The sequence below is a fragment of the Cyanistes caeruleus genome, chromosome 7 (genome assembly GCF_971803275.1).
Source record: "Cyanistes caeruleus chromosome 7, bCyaCae1.hap1.1, whole genome shotgun sequence".
Lineage (NCBI taxonomy): Eukaryota > Metazoa > Chordata > Aves > Passeriformes > Paridae > Cyanistes > Cyanistes caeruleus.
The window spans coordinates 30,885,424-30,907,043 of NC_141707.1; the positions used below are offsets into that span (position 1 = coordinate 30,885,424).

The window sequence follows — 21,620 nt, forward strand, 5'->3', positions numbered from 1 at the left end:
GCACAGGTCAGCAGCAGCCTAACATTGGCAACCTGTGATAAATAAAGAAATTATTTATAAATGAATGAAGTTTTCCATGCTAATTCATGATTCAGTCAAAGATTATTTCTTTTTTAGAATGTCAGCTAACACAGTTGTTGCAGTAGAGGTTACAGGCTTGTGGGTTATCCAAACATCCAGCAGTGCTGAATGTGGATGGAACCATCCTTTAATTTTAATTTGTCCCTGTCATATGTAACATTTGTGATTTTCAAAATAGGATGTTGGCTGTATTCAGTGGCTGCATAGAGAGCCTTTGGCATCTGCCTTCAGATGTAAAGCCTCTGGGATAAAGGCAGACGGTGGGTACTTGGAAGAGGGTTTTGGTGCACCTGTGCAGGTCTGGATTACTGGAAGTTTGTAGTGTGTAAGGCAGATTGTGCATCTGGAATCTGGTCAGATGCCTTATCCCCATGATGCAGGTGCTATACCAGCCCATAGGAAGCTACACAAAAAGACATTTATGTGGCAGGATGCTTGCTCAGTCCTGTTCATACCGACCCTGTGAAAATGTTCTTGTTTCAGAGTAATTACAGAAAGCTTTGAACAAGTCTAACTTTCTGGACTGTTATGTGGGTCACAGGCAGTACCTGGCTCTGGCAGGAATTTGGAGGAGCGATGCAGATGTCAGGGTGGGCTGTTGCAGTGCCTGCATCACTGAAAACTGAACTGTTGTGTAAGGACACATTGATGAATGTTGCTGTTTAAGAGTCTGGACAGACTGTTGAAGAGAAAAGATCTGCTTCAATTTCAGAATTGTGTTTCCTGACTCTCTGTGTCCCATAGGCTCCTAATTTTAATGTTGCCTTAGTGTATTTTTAATGGGATGTATAATAAAATGCTTCCCTGTACATGCATAAATTGTGCCAACTTTCTGTGCACTGCATGTATGTACTTCTCAGCTGAACATTCCTGGCAGGCTTCTGGAGCAGGGACATTCTTCACATAAACCAGTTAGAAATTGGTACGTTCTTGGCTTCAGAATCTGCTTCCACTGAGATGAGCAAGTCCTGACTGCTGATTTCAGAGGGAGGAGGTCTGGGACACTTAGACTGGGTTCTTCACTATTTGAAAGCATGGAAGTCTACAACAAGATGTTGCTTGATACTACATATATTTGAATATCACTAAAAATATTAGGGAGTGTAAACAGTTCAGTGTACTGACCTGCCAGTGCAGTGACTTGTCTCATTAAACTAATTACAGAAATTATTTTCGGGGAGATTTAGTCACACATTAAAACAGAAGTTCTTAGAAAGACAGCAAACCAGGAAAATTAAGAACCTGACATGGATTTTTCCTTTAATGACAATACCACTCATGTTTCTCAGGGATCTAAAAATAAAAATCAATATGGGTTCTTAGTGGTACTTAATATAAATAGGAATGTGAAGAGTGTAAGAATCCTGATAATTATCTTGTGCAGTAAAACTTGCTAGGATACCTAATGAAAGGGACGAAGACAGTAATGACTGATACCATTGTCTCTTTTTTGTCAGTCTTCTGATACTGGAGCACACAGTTCGTATGGGATTATTGTCTCTTTGAAGCAGTTTGTGCTCTTTGGGCATGGTCAGAAAAAAGGATGATCCAGTGATAAAAGCAATAGCCTTGGCCTGGAGATGTAAAAGTTTAGTTCTTTGCCTTGCTTTGATTTGTACAGTCACAACCCAAGTCACTAAATACTTGTCTCGGTTTCCAACCTGTGAAGTGGAGATAACATTTCACCTTGTGTGGGAGTTTTATCTAGCAAGCCATGGCCAGACTGCAAGCTGCTCCAGTATTGCAGGGATTGAGATATGGAAGGCATATGAGCACTGCAAAGTCTTGATTAACGTGAAGGAAGTAGCATTTTGCCTTTGATGTTGCCTAGCTTGTGGCAGACATCACTTTTTTGTCCCCTAAGTTTAGGAAACCCCATCTGCCACTGAGTGAGCAGAGCTCAGACAAGATTATCAAGGCAGGAGCTGGTGACTCACAACCTGATTACAGCTCATGCCAGGACTAAAAGGGAGGAGCTTTGACTTGCTCTGGTTCAGCGTCGCAACAGGGAGAGTGGCAAACGTGGGGTGTTTTGGGCTGCTCTACCTTTGGGCTGGATCTCGACTTGCTCTGTGGCATGATGCTGTTCTGGGGATATGGTGTGTACATTGAATAAAGTACTTGGTAGCAGTTGTGGGTCTTGAGTAGAATGCAGGGTAGAAGTAAAGAAAGAAGGAAAGGAGACAAAATGTGGATATTTGGGGGCTGTGAAACTTGGGAGGTTTGTTTGAAATGCACTGCTGTATGCTCACCTCCAATTGGGAGCAATTACTTTCTTTATTAAAGAAGACATTTGCAAAGGCTATTCCGATCAGAAAAAAGCTTCATGTGAATGTGTGGCAGGTGGTGGAAAGGGAACATTAGTTTCTTTGGGGATTTGCTGCCTCATTTCTCACATTATTATTGCCTTCCCTCTCTCCTAACGAGTCCTTATGACTGACTCAGCCTGTTACATAGGAGTAGATGCCGGAGCACCAAGGAGCAGCTGAGACGCTACAGCTGAAGAGAGACTGGCTTCATGCTCTGGGTATTTGTTGTAGGTTATTTAGGTGTTCAGAGGGGTCTTTTAGAGGACTTAGGTAATTTTAGCTGTTAAAAATCCACATTTGAGTGTGTGAATTGGGTGACTGTCCTCCTGGCAAGCTTGACCCCAGTGTACACTTAATGCTCTTGTGGTGGGTTCTGATAGGAGTGAAGCAAAACTTATTTTTATAGGTTTACTTTTCTTCCTGCTAATGATGGGGTAACAGTAGGAATTAGCTTTAAAAATGAGACTCCAGATTTATTTTTTCTGAAATAAATCAATTTCCTTGCTTGGATAAGCTCAATATACTGTGCAGGGCTCTCATTTGGAAAGTGCCTTACAGTATCTCTGCTACTTGGGTAATTACCAGTGGACTTTATCTTCCTAAATATTTTATGGCTTCAACTTTTGTTCTGTGAAAGGTAGAGAACTTACATGATGGGCAAATAATGAACTGAGACACCTAGAGTGAAAGACTGCTTACCTGCTTGTCTGTTCCTTGTGCCCTTTCAGATGGTGAGTTGGCAAGTGATGCCATTTTCCTGAGTTACTAATAAATGAATCCATTGCTTGGACACTGAGGCATTGTGCTGATGGTGGAGCTGTGTCTTCTGGGGTTCTGGCTGCTTGTGGTTGGCAACCGTGCCAGCACCCTTCTCCTAGATAGATGAACAGATCTCAGCTGGTAGCCATTTCTGCTGTGACTTTGGACAAAACCCTTGTGTTCTGCATAATATTTCTTCTTGCTACTTGACTTTTCCAGATACTTTCACAGTACTATGCAATGTCACCATTCCTTTTAATCCTCCTGCCCCATGAGCTTGAGTTCATTGGGATGTACCTTTCTTAGGAAGATCTCTTTGCATGGCATCCATTTTGCCAATGTCTTACACAAATTGCATTCTAGGAAATAATTTGCAGGTTATTCTGTTCTTGTGAGCTGAATGCTCAAAGCTCTTGCATCTCACCTGTATTCTCTGGCATTTTCATTGCTAAATCCAAAGCAATAAAGTCTTCCATAGCGGGGAAAGAGTGTGAGAGAAAGCAGTGCAACTTCTCTTCCCTCCTCAAGGTAAAATTCTGTTGTTCACCTGGCAGCAGAGAAGGTGGGGGGGGATCTTTTTTGGATGTGAAATAATTCTGGCTTAATTGAGAAGGAAACCTTCTGGTGGTGTTTTTCATAAACTCTCAACAATTTCACCTTAAGGCAACCATGCTGTTGTCTCACATTTCAATAGGGGAAGATTAATTTTCAACACCTACTCAGGGCCATGTTCCTCAGAGCTGGTGTAGGAAGTGTAATTCATATCTCCCAATGCCAGCTGATCCACCTTCCTTCACTTCTTTTCCCTCCCAAGAGGGATGGTAGGAGGCACCATCATCTCCAAGCACAGATTTCTACCACTTACACCACAGTCTTGAGTGAGAGGGTATATATATGCAGTTTTAGTATATATGTGCAGTGTAATCTCCAATAGCCGGAAGCTGAAACCACCTTTGGAATGAAAATAAGGAACCATGTGATTGTTTTAGTTTATTTTACATAAAGATGGTGACTAACTTTGAGGTTGTTCCTGGATTTGTGCTGGAGTCTGTGCTGTGCAGATGTGGGGTATATTTTTTTCATAGGCTGGTTTCAGGAGTCCAGCTCAGCCACAGCCACCTGTGAGCTCAGAAGCAGAGAGTGCACACTGAGGGCAAGACAGAGCAGAAATCCCTGGGAGGCAGCAGCCTCCAGCTGACATTAGTCTTGGAGAATACTCACCCTTTCTCCTGAGCCTGAGTCAGAAGAAGACACTCTCCAGTGTGACCAGAAATAAAGGCAGAAGTGTGTGTTGTGCAGTTCACCAGAGCTGTTGTAAATCCCGTGGAGGCAGCCTGCAGGACCTGCTCCATGTTTGCCCCACTGCGCTGAGCCTTCCCCTGCCAAGGGCTCTTTCTGGCTAAAGGTGGCTCTTCTGCTGGAGCTGTGAATATAGCACGGATGCAGACAGCGTTCCTGGAGGATACATTTAGTTATGCTCTCTTTCCAGTTTGATCTGATTTATGTAATGCATCTGACTATCCTTTTTAAAAAGAAGTAAATAGTTTTAACTCATACTACAACTGTCTAAAACTGTTATGACTCCTCTCCTGAGCAGTTAGAGCATAGAAAAGACAAGATGGTGTCTGGGTTTGGGTCACTACCACCTCAGCAGGTCATACAGACAGGAGAAAGAGTGACCAATTTCTAACGATTTTGTGCCCCAGCTTCACATTGAAGGGCTCCTGGAAGCAGGAAGGGACTTTCTTCTGTGTGCCCATGCTGGGATTTGATTTGCACAGGCCATTGCCCCCACAGATTGCCTGCACTCTGAGTTCATGGTAGTGCCAGTGAGATGGTGCTAACGGCGGGGCTGAGTCTCTGCAGTGCTCTGGGATGAACTGTGCAGCCCACACAGCCGCGGTGTTCAGCTGCAACCGCAGCAGCGTGGCATGACTGCAATAATCCTAACTGCTTAAGTATTTTCCTTCTAATTCTGTATTTCTAGTTCCTCAGAGTCTTTTCCAGACTGACCTTTCATAGGCTTTGTCTTCTGTAAAGCCGTAAAGCTGTTTGCTTGTCACTGATCTCTAAGCAATGTAATGCCTGCTGGAATCAAACCTGCCTTTACAAATACAGTATTGGGGGTGAGGTGTCTGGATCTGTGTATGTGTGCACACATTTCTAGCTGTTGGAAATCTGAATTCAATATCATGTTAAAGATGTTGAAGATGCGCCTCTTATAAGAAAGCATCAAGACTTGAAACATCGTTGTCTTTTAAGTATCTGGAATTTTACCTGGGTGTGTAGTGCTGCTGCTGAGAAGATGCATAGTTTGGAGGGAGTAAGTACTCAGAGGGAAAAGGTTGTGCAAAATTCCTTGTACTCCTGATCCCTCTTAAGATGTTTTTGTTTTTTGTTTCATTTTTGGTTTTTATGAGGATTTTTATGCATGGAGATCATGGCATGGCCTGACTTCTCTGACCATTGTGACTATTAAGTGAACATGCAACCAACACGATTGCAAATTCATACCTGTGATTACATGGAGAAACAGCTGCTTTTGTCATCCTCCCTCCCTGCCAAATTTGTGGATGATTTTCCATCAGATGTCTGCAATGCAGATGGCTAAATTATGCAAGGGAGTCTGCAGCTGTTGTAGTTTATGCTCTCCTACACCGGTGAAGGAACTGAAAACTGCCTCATGTCAGACCTGAGAGATCCTCTTTTATGTGATGCATGAGAAGTCTTTGCATGTTACAGACTTGCATGGCAGAAGAGAATACATTTGTTTTATTGCATGGATGGTAAGAGGGCTGGCTGGGATTTGTGTGTCCTGCCTGTGGCTGCAAGGACTGCCTCTCCCCTGTTCCATGTAGAAACTCCTGCTTTTATATGTAGGGATGCAAGCTCAAAGTTAACAATATTAACTTGTAAGAACTGGCCATTGTGTTTTTTTCAGAGGTCACCACTCCTCTGGGATTAAGAATGGAGAAACCAATGGTGTTTACCCCAGGTGTTAAATATTTAGAGAGCAAAGGTGCACTGGAAATTTTTGACTTACTTTTTCTCTTCCTGAAGTTGTCTGTAAATCTTCTACGAGTGTATTCTGAACTGCCAGTGGCCCACTTGCTGAAAGCAGGACATGTTTTGTGCTTCAAATTAGTTTTCTCATCAGGCTAATGGAGGTATTTTTGGTATGCAGCTATAGATGGATATAGAGCTGGCATGATACAATAAATAGCTGGTACATGATAACAGTATTTGAGCAGTCTGTTGATGACAGAAATGTAATGATTCTTTAAAATCTTTATTTGCAATTTAGTTTACGTCTGGGGTTCTTGATGTCAGAAATTGCTTCTTCACAACTGCCTGGATGTTGTCTTTTATCTCTTGCTTGTCACGCACACTTCAGATCCTCAGACAATGTTGTCTTGAAATGAGAGACATGGTCAAAAGCATGGCATCTATTTATATAGTCATAATAACCTGAAAGAAGCAAACTGAATGACAGAGAGAAACTGAGATTTATATTCTTGGGACATCACTAAGACAGTATATGCAGGAGCTTAGCTGGAGCTGCTTGACTGATTTTCTGCTTATAAAGCTTGGTTTTAACAGTAGAAGTACTTGTATTAATTCATTTCTGAAAAGGTTTGGAGCAATTGTGTTGAAAGTCTTTGCCATGGTGGCAAACAGGCTGCTATAAACAAATACAGATACTTCCTTGGAAAAAGAGTTGTTTGGTATGTTTGTTAGGCTTTCCTTTATCCATGTGCTGCTCACCCTTCCACTTCAGCATTGCTCTGTCCACACTTGGCCTTTGCTTCTAGGTTTGCATATGGTCACACTCTACAGAGGACAAAGTGCTGAGCAAGTGTTGTCCTCTGCCCTGCAGTGGGATCCTGGAGGGAGGTGACTTGTCTGCACCGAGGTGACGTGGGGACCTTTGATCACCATTGTCTGGGGTGCAGCTCAGCTAAGCTGTGTGACAATGACTGCACCAAAGGAAGGAGCTGTTTATCTACCCATCTGCGCAGTGCAAATGGGAAGATTGATTATAAATAAACTGGGAAAGCAGAATTCTTGCTTCATTTAGACATCTGTTTTAAAAATGGTGCGTACCAGATGTCCAGTGCGTACCTTGTTTTTGTACCAATGGTGCGAAAGCAAGGGTGCGTACCAGATGTCCTAGCACTGATTGTTGTAAATTTTGACTAATTTTCCCCATCTTGTAGCACTTCTTTTTGCTTGCCTGTGTGCTCTTTTTATCCAAGCCTTGGCCCTAGCAGTCTGGGGCTTCTTTTGTGCAAGAGGAGCAAGATGAGGTGTGAGAGGTCAGAGGAGTTGTCCTGAACTGATCAGCAGAACCAGACACTGAACTTGGACTGGTTTCTGCTGCCAGATGGAGAGTAACTCTGTCTTGCACCTCCAGAGTAGCTTCTTGTCGTTCTGCAAGAAAAGACTGAGGCTGTGGGAGTCCCCTTGGATAGACCCTTGGGTGTTCCCACCAGGAATGACCCTTGAAGGCTCAGAGGATGGCAGTACTTGGGAGTAGGCACAAGACATCCTTGTGTTGACTGCAGCCTTTCTTCTCACCTGGGATTGAACAGGTCTCTTCCCTTGCTTAGTCTTTTAGTTTTAATGTCATTAAACATTTAACATGACAGTGCATCTTCTAGAAGCCAATCTGTCACAGATGCCCACTGCAGACTTATGGGCTCCTTCCATTGTTGCAGCAGCACATAGGAGCATCTGGGCTCAGGGCCTGTAGAGTTGTTGTTATTTTCACCACTCATTTTATGAACAGAAAGCATCTAAAACTAGAGGACCTTAGCACAGAGGGATGAAGCTGCTGCTGAGCAACCTAATATAGCAATCAAAGGAGAGGCAGTGACCTTGGAATTAATTTAAATAACTTTTCATTGGCCTCAAAAATTTAATGGCAATCTTCACAGGATTATTCAAAGATAGGATAAATAATCATAGGAGAGATTAATTGATTTGCAGTTTGTAGGTCTGTCTTGTAATTTGTTTCTCCCCTTTTCTGCATGGTAGGTGAAAGCAGGCTGTAGCTCACAATAGCAAAATTCTCATGAAGAGAGCCAGAAAAGCATCGTTTATTGTGGGAGAAGCTCTTAAAATTTGTTGTTCTTCTCTCAGGTTCAGTTCAATATTGTGACTTTTTTCCAGGCTGGTACATCATGCTGTCCTCTGTCAGGGGTAGAACAAGCATTCAAGATAAAGATTTGAAAACTTCAGTTTGCATTTAAGTGCCTTTTAAAAGATGTTTCCCTTTGTTTTAAGCCTGAGGGAGTTAGCTTTGTGGCAGTCAGTAGTGCTGTGTATGTGTGATGTTCATGAAAGAACCTGGAACAGTGACATTCCATGGTCTGGATATCTTGATCCAAAATATTACTTACATGAATTTCAGATGCTTTGGATATTTTTTCATTTCCTGGGAAAAATGTGCCTGCATTATTGGTTTGGGTTTTTTTCCCCTCTGCATAGCTTTGTGAAAAGTCTGGTTCTTTTATGCCTTTGGTTGATCAGATCTCATTAATGATTGTAATATAATTGGAATATAGTGTAGATTATGTGGATACTGTAGCTACAGCACAGCATGAATCTTGCTGTGGCTAAGGGACACACTGTGTAAAGCCCACCAAGGTGAAGTTAGCCCTGCAGAAAGTTATTGTTTGTACAAATTTAAGCTACCTAATTCAGAGGGGTTCCCAGGTATCTGAACTGGGAGTTGAGGTGCCCTTTGGTTAAAAGTGAGGAAGAGCACAAAATGAATAAAGTTCCCTGCTTCTAAAAGGAGAAATAAATCAACTTGGACAGGTGTCAGAGGGATCTGTCAGCCCCTTACACAAAGCCATATGCCTGCAAGTTTTCTGTGGGTGGCAAATAAATCATTTTGCCAGCGTCTTTTGTGCTTTTAACCAAGATAAGCAGTGCTGAGACAGTAATTCTTCCTCAGCCTGTCCCAGCTTCTTCCTGAATTCACCTGCGAAGCTGTTGCATCAGGTTCCCAGCATTGTCACACCACAGAGTAAAATTAAGGCAAAGCTTTCTCCACCAGCTGAGCTCCTACCACATTATTGTTTTTTGCTTAAAAGAATGGCATGGGGCTGTTCAGTGCTGTGGTCTCTGTGCAGATGACTAAGCAGTATGGACTGTAGCTGGTGTTTGAACAGGAGTTGGTCTGAGATCAACCGCTCTGGTATTTGCTGTAATTCTTAGCTGGGATTTGCAGTTGTTCATATGTATTCAGCCTGTTCTATAAACATGCCCTGTAAGTGTTCCATGATGTGCTGTGGTGGCTGAAGCTCTGTTTGCTCTGGTGAAGTTACTTATACCTGGATGTCTTATTGCTTCTTGGCTGCAAACACTCTTTGACTTGTGCTGTATAAAACATGCTTGTCTGGTTGAGTTCAGGCCCAGGTTTGTGTCTGCTGGCTTCAGCAGTCATCCCATTAGAGGGAAACAAAGCAGCAGTGAAGTTCAGAGTCTTTGGTTTATTTTCTTTTGGACAATGGTGTAAAAATAGCCCCAGCCCTGTTACCCGAACACCTCATAGTCAGCTTTTGCTGGCATGCATTGAAACACATTTCTAGCTGTATCTTCTGATACAACTTTCAAAAGCTCAGCAAAGTCTGGGCTTTCAAGTGCCCATTCCAACAGTAACAGCTCAGGAAAGTGAGCTGGCTGCTGTGCAGACCGGGGGAGAGGTGCAGCAAGGCACTGCACGGGGATTACAGGGTGCCTGGGCCGTGCCAGCGCCTTGTCCTGGCTGCCTGCACCTCAGGTCAGTCAGACCTGACCCTCCCCATGCTGGGTGTTCACCCCAGCCTCTCCTCCCTGTGCACTGTCCCACAGGGGCTGCTGTTGTGCCAGGCCCTTGGGGACAGGGAAGGGGCTGTCACTGAGGCCCCAGCATCACACCAGAGGTGCAGGACCCTGGCCTGGGCCTGAAAGCCCTGCCTGCAAGCAACTGCACCAGCTGAAAGCAGTTTAATTTACACCCAAATAATTTATTCTAAGTCTGCTTTTCTCACTCATGCATTCATTTTACTTTATTGTAATGTCAGCACTTAGCAGTGAAGTAATGGCAGATCTCTGGAGAACTTCGCACAAGCGAGAAAGCACCATTATCTCAGTTTTACAGATCCTGCTTATGTTGGGAACATATGTGGTGGTGTAATTACACTGATGTGATTAAATCAGTGCAAATCCTTGCTAGAGGGACATGCTGCACCACTGTAAAATGGGGCTTAGTGCTGTTGAATTCAAATTATATTACTCTATGAAGCTGTGCTAGTGTAAGCCTCCACTGAAAGTCACAAAGTCATGTGAGGATCTGTGTTGTTTCTTTCTAAAGTAGATAAAGATTTGGAAACTGAAATGGGTGAGGTTGTGCCTTGCTCAAGAGTATGCTGGAAGCAATGGGCTTGACAAATGTTTATACTATTTGTATCTGTATTTTGTATATACTTTCCTTACTTTTTGTAAGGATAGAAGTGTGGATGTGAAAGTGGGGCTGTATTATTACTACTATTTTTAATAGATTAAATTCTTTGTTTAAACTATTGTGGTCATTTTGGAAAAAATCCTATATCTTACTAAGGCTTTACAAATATATGAAGTAAAATGCATATAAAATTCTAGTAAATCTTTACTACATGGTTTTGGATTTTGATAATGACTGGATGGGTCAATGAATAACCATGGTGTATACAAGTTAATTGTATTTTTTTTTTTGGCAGGGTGTGGGCATTGTAAGAAAATGAAGCCAGAATATGAGAAGGCTGCAGAGTTTCTCCATGTGACCAGTGATGTAAGCTAATTTCCTTTATTATATCCTTCAAATAATCAGTAATAAATAACTAGAGTAATAAAAGTGACTTTTCTCCCTACAACAAATTCAGCTGTTCTCATCCTCCCACAGGACCCTTCAAAATGTGTTTCCAAAGTACAGTCTCATCGCTAATGCATGAGCCCTGCCAAAGTCGGAGAAAGAACATTCTGTCTTGAACGAAAACAAAATCGAAAAATGTTTATGTATTCTGCTGTAGGCCTTATACATAATATGATCAAATCCAAAAATGGATTTTTCCCCCTTACTTAAAGTCATTGAATGTGAAAGAAACATAGGCTTTTATTTATGAATTAGATTTGGAAAAAAACAAAAGGGGCTGATCCCTGTTTCAAATACCCTGTTTTTAATGGTTGCACCACTCCATTAGCTTCATCATAAGTGCTCCATCAGCATGGCTGGAGAAGAGAGATCCAATAATACAAGTATTAGTGTTATTGATTCAGTCTCATGCTGTGTATGCCGTGTAGGAGAAGTGGAATTGGTCTGCCCCATGCTTTAAGCATCTTCTGTGGAGACATCTAGAGTTCCTTTGTTGCTGTTGGAGAGGGAGGAGATGAGAAGAACAAAGATCCGATGAATCACACTCTACAAATGCCTGTTCTTCTGTATGTCTAAAGGTGGTCCATGAAAAGATGCCCACAAGTTAGGGAAAGATGAATTTGCCTTAAAGTAAACTTATCTTCAGCAGTGCTTGTTTCTTCTGGGAGAAACAGGGATTTGTGGGAGGAAATGCAATATCTGGGAATTGCTCTTAAGCACTATAAAGTGGATTATATAAAGAGAATCCATCAGAAATGGGAGGGGAACTGGTAAAATTCTGGTAACATTTAGTCCAGAGTATGTCCCTTTCTGGTTTTGTGTCAATCCTTTCTGTATGTCTGTGCACAAAATCATGGAATTAATCAGTTGGAAAAGAACACTGAAACCAAGTCCAACCCACGACTGAGCAGTACCATGTCAACTAGACCATGGCACCAAGTGCCACATCCAGTCTTACCTTAAGAATCTCCAGGGATGGTGACTCCACCATCTCCCTGGGAACCCCATTCCATTTTATGTGAAAAAATTCTTACTCATGTCCAACCTGAGCCTCCCCTGGCACAGCTTAAGACTATGTCCTCTTGTCCTAGAGGCATCAAAGACACCTAGACCACGAGTGATTGCCCCCAGGCCCCCTGTGTCCTGCTGAAGGGGTGTGTGTATGAGGCTGGGATTTACAGGAGGTGATCTCTGTTTCAGAGTCCGGGAGTCCTTGCAGCAGTCGATGCTACTGTCAACAAGGCACTGGCAGAAAGATACCACATCTCAGGGTTTCCTACTTTGAAGTATTTTAAGGATGGAGAGGAGAAATACACTCTGCCGCACCTCAGAACAAAGAAGAAGATCATTGACTGGCTGCAAAAGTAAGTTTTGGGGGTTGTAAGATAGTATTTGGGTTCCTGGTTAGTGACTCCTTCAGGTGGCTTTGGTGAGGAACTAAGTGAAGTTTCAACACTGCCTAAGTCCTTTGCTAACAAAATTACATTGAATTCCAGTATTCAAACCCACAGAAGCATGTATGTTAATTATGGTCTCTAATACACCAAATCCTTTATTTGCTGTGGGGTTTTTCATGGCTGCCCCATTATTTCTTTCCCAAAATAAATATTTTTCAAATACACCTTAAACTTTTCCCTGGAGAAGGAATAGCAATGGCTCTGAAAAATAAACAGAGCATTTGTTGTTCCCTCTTTATACAAAGCAGCAGATCTCAGTGTTAGTAGCTGAATTTCTACAGTTGTACTTTCCTCTTTCCAACATTTCAGAGCCAATGCCTAGAATTCCACCCACGTGGGGCTGAAGGAAAGCCAGTGAGACCAACAAAACTAGCACCTTTGAGTGCACTAACAAACATTTCTTGGGTGGTGTGCTGAAATATGCAGAATTAAGTTTGATATGAAAATTATTACAGCAATTCCATTTCAAATTAAATTTGTGGTACAATTCTCTCTTTAAGTATGTATTATATATGCATATATGTAAAAGTATGCATATATATATATAAAATATGCATTTTCTTTAGGTACTGTAAGCCCAATGTATTTTCTGCATTAGTCAAGGAGAAGAAAACCTGCCAGAGTTTTGTGAATATTTTAATCATTTAACTATTACATGCAGTTGGCATGAGGAATGTAATCTTTATTTTCCCCTTCTTATGTGGTGGGGGAGGAGGTTGTGTGGTAGGTTTTTGGTCTCTCTTCTCTCTTTTCTTTTTCCTTTTTCCTTTTTCATTTTTCCTTCTTCTTCCTTCTTCCTTCTTCCTTCTTCCTTCTTCCTTCTTCCTTCTTCCTTCTTCCTTCTTCCTTCTTCCTTCTTCCTTCTTCCTTCTTCCTTCTTCCTTCTTCCTTCTTCCTTCTTCCTTCTTCCTTCTTCCTTCTTCCTTCTTCCTTCTTCCTTCTTCCTTCTTCCTTCTTCCTTCTTCCTTCTTCCTTCTTCCTTCTTCCTTCTTCCTTCTTCCTTCTTCCTTCTTCCTTCTTCTTTTCTCATTACATCTCTGACTGCCATGAAGCAGGTAATAGATATGGTCTGGTAGTATCACTGTTGCATCTTGAGAAGCTTTATCTGTATTTTACTTTAAGAAATGGTACTCCCTTGGCCTCCCTGCCCACACAGGCTGCTGTATCCATATTGTACATGAAGTCATTGTCCTCATTTCACTGCTTTGCTCGACTCTTTTGAGCATTGTGTAATTTGTAGTGAGTTAAACAGTCAGGCTGGTGCTGCCTGTACATACTGGTAGGTGAATTAGCAATGAGGAACGGGGAAGTGGTGTTAATTCTTCTGAATCCTGCTGTGCATCTTGAAGACTTCTGTCTGCAGCCTCAGCTAGTCGGTAATACAGGTGAAGCCCACCTGTTTGTCTCCTACTCTTGGCTCCTGGATGTTCTCCCAGCTAGAGATGCAGTAGAATAACATCCTTATTTTCTGACCAGAGATAGAATTGACACAGCTGCACTGAAGCTGGTGGAAATAGGGATGCATCTGGGGTGCAGGGTGTGATAAAAATACAGCTTGTGGAGACCTGTCTCAATGGGTGGTTGCAGCCATGTGAGTTTTGGCTGTGGTTCCTCTCCAGTGATTGTGCTGCCACACTGGGTTGTTACCAGTTGCAGGGTAGCTTATTCCAGGTCAGCGTGGGAAAGTTTGTATGACAGTAAGGCACACCTCTGTAACTGTAATCAATGATAGCTCACAACAGTAGTGTTCATGGAGGAATTCAGCTAAAGGACACACTGTGTAACTCAGATTCTAACTCTTTCTCTGAAACACATCTTTCTCTAAAAACTGGAAAATCAGTAATGGTGGAAATACAATGAATGTCCACCAAGTGACCTTGAGAAGGACTTTAAAAATTGAGTTTTTCTCCATTTGGTTTTTATGTACCTGATACAACTTAAAATGGTGTCATTCAAAGTGTCAGGAAAGTCTGAAAAGCTAATTTATTACCAAGGCGACATATGAAGGTCTTTATACCGTGGCACCATTCTGATGATTTTATGTAAGTAATCACTGTTTAAGATACAGCAGGAATGAATTTAATGAGTCTGAGAGAGGTCTGTGAGCTAGTGAATAGCAGAATTTTTGTTAGAGGCGCTCTAGGTGTGCGGGATTGCTCTGATCTAGCCAGTATGTGCAGTCATAATTGAAACCTGACATTCTCTTTACCAAAGTAAAATATTCCGGTTCAGTCACCCCCAGTATTCCAAGTGGAACGATGCTGATTTTTGCATCCTGGCTTTAATATCTGAATTCTAGAGAAGGTCATGAAATTCTTTACAGAAGTTTGAATGATAGCGATAAAGAGTACAAAAAGGATGTTTGAATGGAAGATGCTGTTCTGTATCAGTAGCCCTTTGATTCCACTGCTTGCTGTTCTCAGTTCATGCCTGTGGATGATACAGTGGTTTGTATCAATGTTTTTTCCACCGAGATGTTGGATGCAATGTAGGAAGTCTTTATTTGACATTTCTACTCATATGCCTGACTACAGTCACTTAAATTATATTTTTAATGAGTTCCAGAAATTAACTTGCACCTTTTTTGCTGTTGCCTGGTGTTGGAAATACCAAGTATGTCTTTCTACTGCACAGGCACCCTGAAGGATTTTTCACATCAGTTCTTTCATGCTAATTATGACCAGGATGATGCTGTCCCTTTATCTGCTTCCAGAAACATTTTCAAACCAATTTAATTGTCTGTCTTTTCTAGTCCCGAAGCACCACCTCCACCTGAGCCTGCATGGGAAGAAAAACAGACCAGTGTTATCCACCTTGCTGGAGAAGACTTCAGGGAGTCCTTGAAAAAGAAGAAGCACACCCTTGTCATGTTCTATGCACCATGTGAGTAAATAACCTCTCTATGAGCATGGGTTTTATAAGCCCTACATTTACTGTGAAATCCTGAATTAATTCCCTCACTGGCCTCAGACTTCTAAGGATAAAGAGCTGATTCTGAATATAAGTGCATGGGAGCATCATTGGGATCATAATTTGTAACTTTATAAATGGAACCAAAACAGTATATAATGGTTATATTATTTAATGCAGACACCAAAGCAGGCAGCAGTACAAAAACAAAACAGATTTATTTTCCTCTGCTGCATTTTATGGTCCATATAACAAAATGTGATCCTTTATAGTAGCACAGTGGACATGGAGAGTCTGATTCATTAGTGCAACACTTCAGTAGTGAAATCAATACAGTAGTGTAGGAGGAATCAGTCCACGAGGTGGTGAACAAATTTTGATGGAATAAATTCTGTCTGTAATAAATCTGCATTTATGTCTCCACTGGGAATAGGGGCATAGCTTCCTCCTCCCAGATTGTTTTGCATGCATCACATAATCACTTTGTATTTGAATCTCCTGAGAGTATTTCTGGAGAAGTTTAGAATCAGGCCTTTTATAAATAAGGTGAATGAGAGGGACCTCTTCTGTTTTCCTGTGCTGTCCCAGAGACAAGCAGACTAGGTATAAGTTATTAACTTTTGAGGGGTTTATCCAAGGGAAAAGATAATCCAGGAATTTAATATTATATACCATTAATGTGCCTTTATGGTACCATGACTCAGCCCCCCCAGATGCAAAAATATTTCTTCCATATCACATAGCCAGCAATTAGTGGATAACCATCAGATAAACAGTTACCAGCTTGTTCCCGTTAAATCAAAGGTATTTTCCAAAAAGAGAGAAAAAGTTCCCTAATGTTTAATCAGGCAGCCCCTTAATTTGCTTTTCTGTTAGAGAATTAAGCATGAATGCTTTGGGGCTCATGAAGGGATGTAGGAGAAAGCAGGGGTGCAGTTCAGGAGGGAGATTTCTGGAAGCTTGTAAAAGAAAACGGAAGGGGACGTAATCCCTTTTCCAGTCCAACTCCCACCACCTATTGACTAAAAATTGCCCGTGTGCCAGGAGTTTCTGATTCATGGACCTCAGCTGGTTAAGAGCAAATTGTAATTTTAAAATCAAATGACTGCACATGAATTGGTGAGATTTAGGAGTTCACTGTCTCTTGAGTTCTCTTTACCCGATTAGTGACTTCCTGCGTAAGAGGGATTTATTTCACTTTTGGTTTTTAGCTGCATCTTTTTAAGACAGTTAGATTCTTGATTCTTTTTATGGCCACATTTAAAGCAAAGACTCTGTTTGTGATGAGTATCCAGCTCCCAGAGTTGAAAGTGTGAGGCAACTTGCCTGATGGGCTAATTTTTTGCCATTTGACTTCCACCCTTACTTCAGAAGGGGTGAGTAAAGATCAGCCTGGCCCTTTCTGTATAAGCAGGCTGTAAAAGCAAGGCTTGCATGTTGTAAAACTGGTCTTTTGAGGTTGCACTTCAGACACATTTTTGCGCTGTTTTTGACGCAGTGCTGCATGAGGCCACCTATATACAGGCCAGAGAGGTGTTAACTGGAATCCTGTCTGGCCTTCTCGTGACTCCTCAGAAAGCATTGCTGTTACGGTGTCAGGACATGGGTCACGCACAGTTTCTGATTTGTCAGATTTGTTCTCTCTAAATGTGGAAGTGTCTGTGAGCAAAGCACAAAGCAGGCACACATAGGAAGTGCAACGAGCCTGCACTTTGTTGAGTGCAGGGGAAAGTACCAGGTGAGTATTTTAGACCTCTGTTTTTTCTGAAATAAACTTTAATGCAGTAGAATAATTACAATGACTCAAGACACTATATTTTTTCGGCTTTTGTGAAGTGATTATGTGCTTCCTGATAAATTTGATAGATTAGCTTTTGTTTACCATCTTCCCAGTCTTGAGACTTCTTGGAGCCTACATTTCCAATTAATCTTGTTTATTTTAGTGCAGAAGGAACACTGCTAAAATTTCAAGGTCCCATTACCTCAAATAATTTTCTTTTTCTATTCAAATCCACATCTTGGGTCAGGGCAGACTTCCAGTATGCTACTCCATTCACTTGTGACTCCGTGGCAGTATTTGTTACACTTACACATATGCTGAGATATTTTAGGATTGGGGGGGTGTGTATACATGCATATATAAAGTATGTTTATATATAAATATTTATGCTAAGAAATGTATCTCTCATCTGTCATTAGAATTTAAAGCAGAAAGTGGAGTATTCTGACCTTTGTCAAGCTTTCAGCTAGAGTGACAAACCTTTAGGCAAAGGCCACAGATATATATCTTAGATGCAAATTAAAATGAGATCTGTCTTTCCTGTGGCAGCTTCCAGTCCAAATTACTTAATATGTATAGGAGAGCCACCAATCTGCTGCTGTGCTGATAACTCAGGGCTGAGCTGAGCAGGGCCTTAATGGTACTGAACAGTGCTTCACAGTGATTTAACTCTGGAGGAGACTGCTACATCCACGTGGAAAAGATAGGGAACTCATTACTCTGTCTCCTGGAATATGGGTGAAGCGTAGAGGTTATTCCTCATGCCTGTGGAATATTTTAAGGACTGAGAATCAGAATCAAGACTCTGGAAATTACTGGGGGAAAATGTCCACTCCTGTGGACTTGATTTCACATTCACATTCCTGCCTGGTGGCATCTGTGTATGCTGTAATGACTGATTTGGGGCAGGAGGCAGGTTCCAAACACTGACTTGGGAAAAAGTGCCTGCTGCAGAAAACCCAGTGCTTCTTGTGCCAATAACGGGACCAGATCTTTATCCAGATGTCCCTTGGGTAGGTCTGTACCATGCCACACAGGCTGGAGTGTGGGCTGGCATGTGTTAGAGCTACTCAGGGATAGGACTTGGGGCAGGCTGCTGGCATTTCTACTGCACAGCTCCTGGCCCAGCTCTTCTCTGGACTCTTGTGCAGCTCTTGTGAAGATGTAATTGTCATCCCACTCATGTACCTTTAAGTTCAAAATGCCTAAAATAAAGGGAAAATGATACCATCTTCAGAAGGGAAGCATGAAGCCTCAGGTGTGTGTGGGAACTACTGTGAGGGGTTGGAGGAGTATTTGAATGCAGTAGGATTAATGCACCAGCATTTGAGAAGCTTTTGGGGAGAGTTTATGGGATTTGTGAAGGTGCTTTTTCCATCCTCCAGTCCTTGGAGTACTAGGCTCCATCAGCTGTTTCAGGCTGACTTTTATAACTGTTTGGTTTTGTCCAGAAATGTGGGGAGGAGACAACTAGTCTGAGTGTGGTTTGGTGTGCACATGGAGCCTGGTGCATGGATGATCAGGATTTGGGGGCTACAGACTGTATGGGAAGTGAGCCAAATGCACAAGAGCAGGTGGACTGCAGTGCTGAACCAGGCAGGCTTGGGAGGGCAGTGGCTGTAGGTCTGTGCTCTACACCCAGAGCTTGGTTCAACACTTGCAGCACTGAAGCGAGGTGTCCTGGGCCGACCCGTTTGCATTGGTGCCTCTTCTGGGATCAGTGCCCTGTCCTTTCTTCTTTCTCTTATGTCCTCCCTATTCATATAGCTTATCTGGATGTGTTTTATTTGCATTTTTACTTTTATGTGCTCTCTCCACTCCGTTATTCCAGATAATTGAGATTTGACTTTGACAATGCATTAAATTTTAACCTCCTACTACTACTGTAGCACTTAAAACTGTGCAAAATAGAAGCAGTTGGTTGTGATTAGTTGTCAGAATCACAAAGGGTAACAAAAATTCCAGTAAATAATGTCTTTGTGGTTGGAGATGTTTTTCTGTGTTACTCAAACAGAATTAAGGGATAAAAAAAGAATGATTGAAGCTAGGTGAAACTCTTCTCTGCAGTGCCCAGGGACAGGACAAGAGGCAAAGGGCTCAAATTGAAACACAGGAAAGTTTGATTAAACATTTAGAGGAAGTGGTGGTTTTTTTACTGTGGTTGTGGTTGAATACTTGAACAAGTTGACCCAAGAAGCTCCATCCTTGGAGATATTCAAAACCCAGCTGGAGACAGTGCTGGACAGCCTGCTATAGTTGACCCTGTTTTGAGCAAGGGAGTTAGACCAGATGATCTCCAGAAGTTCCTTCCAGCACAGCAATACTGTATTTCTAGGAATAGTTATACTGGAGTTTGAGATACAGTGGGTTTTTATTTGGTTTGGGGTTTGGTTTTGTTGACTGTGGTTTGGGTTGTTTTTTCCCCTTCTCATCCAGTTCTGATTTTCCCTAAACAGGAAAGGCTTAATAACAGCCCCTGCTAATTCTTGCACGGAAACAGAAAATGTCCTCTTTTGAGTTACAAGAATGTCATTTTTTGGTTGAGATTGCTGCTTCCAAGGAGACTACAAATGAATCAACTGTGTCAGAAAGGAATTACATATAATACACCAGTCATTAACAGGTCCAAATGATGGGGGGGAGGGCACTCTGGTTTTAGATCAGTCACTTTTAATGGCAGGACTCAGCACTTACAAAATTCATTCTGTTTCTACTTTTAGTGTCAAAACATGGGTTAATAAGCACTTTTAAAAAAATAAAGACTTTCAGCAGCAACGGGAAGTAATCGGGGGAAAGTGCTCCCTTTTAATGGTTCATAAGGGGGGCAGTTGCCAATGTTATTGACTTGCCAAATGGCCTCAATCTGTGGGACTCAACAGGGTTCACAGAATGGGTATTTTTTAATAAATGCTTTGCTGGGAGCTGATTTCCGGTTCTGTGTTCAGCACTGAAACTTTCACTTCACTGGAATTGAATTTCATCAGCTGGAAAAAGTTATTTTCTGGTGAAGCCTGACCCACAGGGGTTACCCAGAGAGCAACCAGAAGTAAACCATCCTGAGGATGGTTTTAATGAGGTATTTTTGGATGGAGCAAGTGGCTGTACTGCTGCAAGAGGATGTACAGTTGGAGACATGGACCTCCTTGGTTCTTCACTTAAACTTTGTTGTAGGGTTTTTCTTTCAGGGCTGGAAGAAGTGAATGAAGATGCCAAATCTGTGTTGCATCTGATAAAGTCCCAGACGACTTTGGGATGTTTTTGGAGCCATTAAAATGCTGGGTGTTGATCTAAGGTGTTTTTAGTTTGAGATAGTAGCTGGGTATTTTTCTGATGTAAAACAGAGAGAGTGAAGCAGGAATATTGACAGCATTGCTGTCTGGTGGGTCAACTCCTGGCTACCATTAAGAAGTAAGTGGGAAATCAGGTAGGACTTTCCTCAGCAGTAAGAAAACAGACAGGGATCTGACTAAATGAGTCATGCCCATCCCTGTGTGTTTCATCAGGAGTGCATAAAATACTGAGAGCTAAGCAAACCTGCATTCATTTCACTCACAAAGTTTGTTCAAAATATTAATTATTCTGTATCCTGGTGTGCTACTTCTTTGTGTTTTCACAACAAAAACTGCTTGGTTTCTTCTGTCCAAGTTACACATCAAGGAATATCCAATGACAAAAAGCACTGGACTGAGAGTCCTTGCCAGCGTGGGTCACACTGAGCACACAGGTGCACATGGCTTTTAGCTGTAAATGCTGACAGCCAGGAGGGCAGTGTACTCCTCCCACCCTGGGACCCAAGCTGTCATCAAAAGGCTGTTCTGAAGGAAGCAGTACTGTTTCCTTTTCATCATTCCTATTTTTTGGAGCAAGCTTGGACAAAGCTGGTTGCACCATATCTCAGCCTTTGCGTAGGCAGGTTTGGGGAGTTAATGCTGTGTTTTGGTTAAGCTGCATTGCTGTAGGAAAACATGACAAATTCTATTGGCTGTGAGGCCTCAGCCTGTGGCTACTGGGCCTGAGATAAGCAGTCTGGGTCTCTGCTGGGTCACTCAGCAGACTTGGGTGACACAGTTCTGTGTGAAGTATGCACAGAGGGGGAGAACATACTCGACAATTGAGTTCATGAAATCAGGTGTGTGGAGCAAAGCAGCAGCAGAGATGAATTTGTTGTCCCACAATGGCCTCAGTTTGGCTCCCACCAAGAGGTTTTCCTGTCACTTGCAAGCACATCTTATTAAGTTTTGATTAGATGGCTCTATTAAAGAGCCTGAACAAAATGTGCGTGTTTGTAAATGAAGCTTATGCTATCAAAAAATTATTAAAAACATGCTGAACAGAAAGAATCCCTTTCAAGGCAAAAACCCTTGCAGGAAGGATTTTCTGGTTGTTGACTGAGGCAGAGGCAAGGTATGGACCCTCTGATAATG

General features: G+C 42.1%; 1 protein-coding gene across 1 annotated transcript in view; it reads left to right on the plus strand.

The window, feature by feature from the left end:
• Positions 1-21,620, plus strand: part of PDIA5 (protein disulfide isomerase family A member 5) — a 97,534-nt gene that overhangs the window by 54,654 nt on the left and 21,260 nt on the right. Inside the window, exons 12-14 of the mRNA XM_086898540.1 lie at positions 10,898-10,968; positions 12,250-12,413; positions 15,259-15,389. Coding sequence (XP_086754666.1) covers positions 10,898-10,968; positions 12,250-12,413; positions 15,259-15,389 — 366 coding nt within the window. The remainder of the gene's footprint in view (positions 1-10,897; positions 10,969-12,249; positions 12,414-15,258; positions 15,390-21,620) is intronic.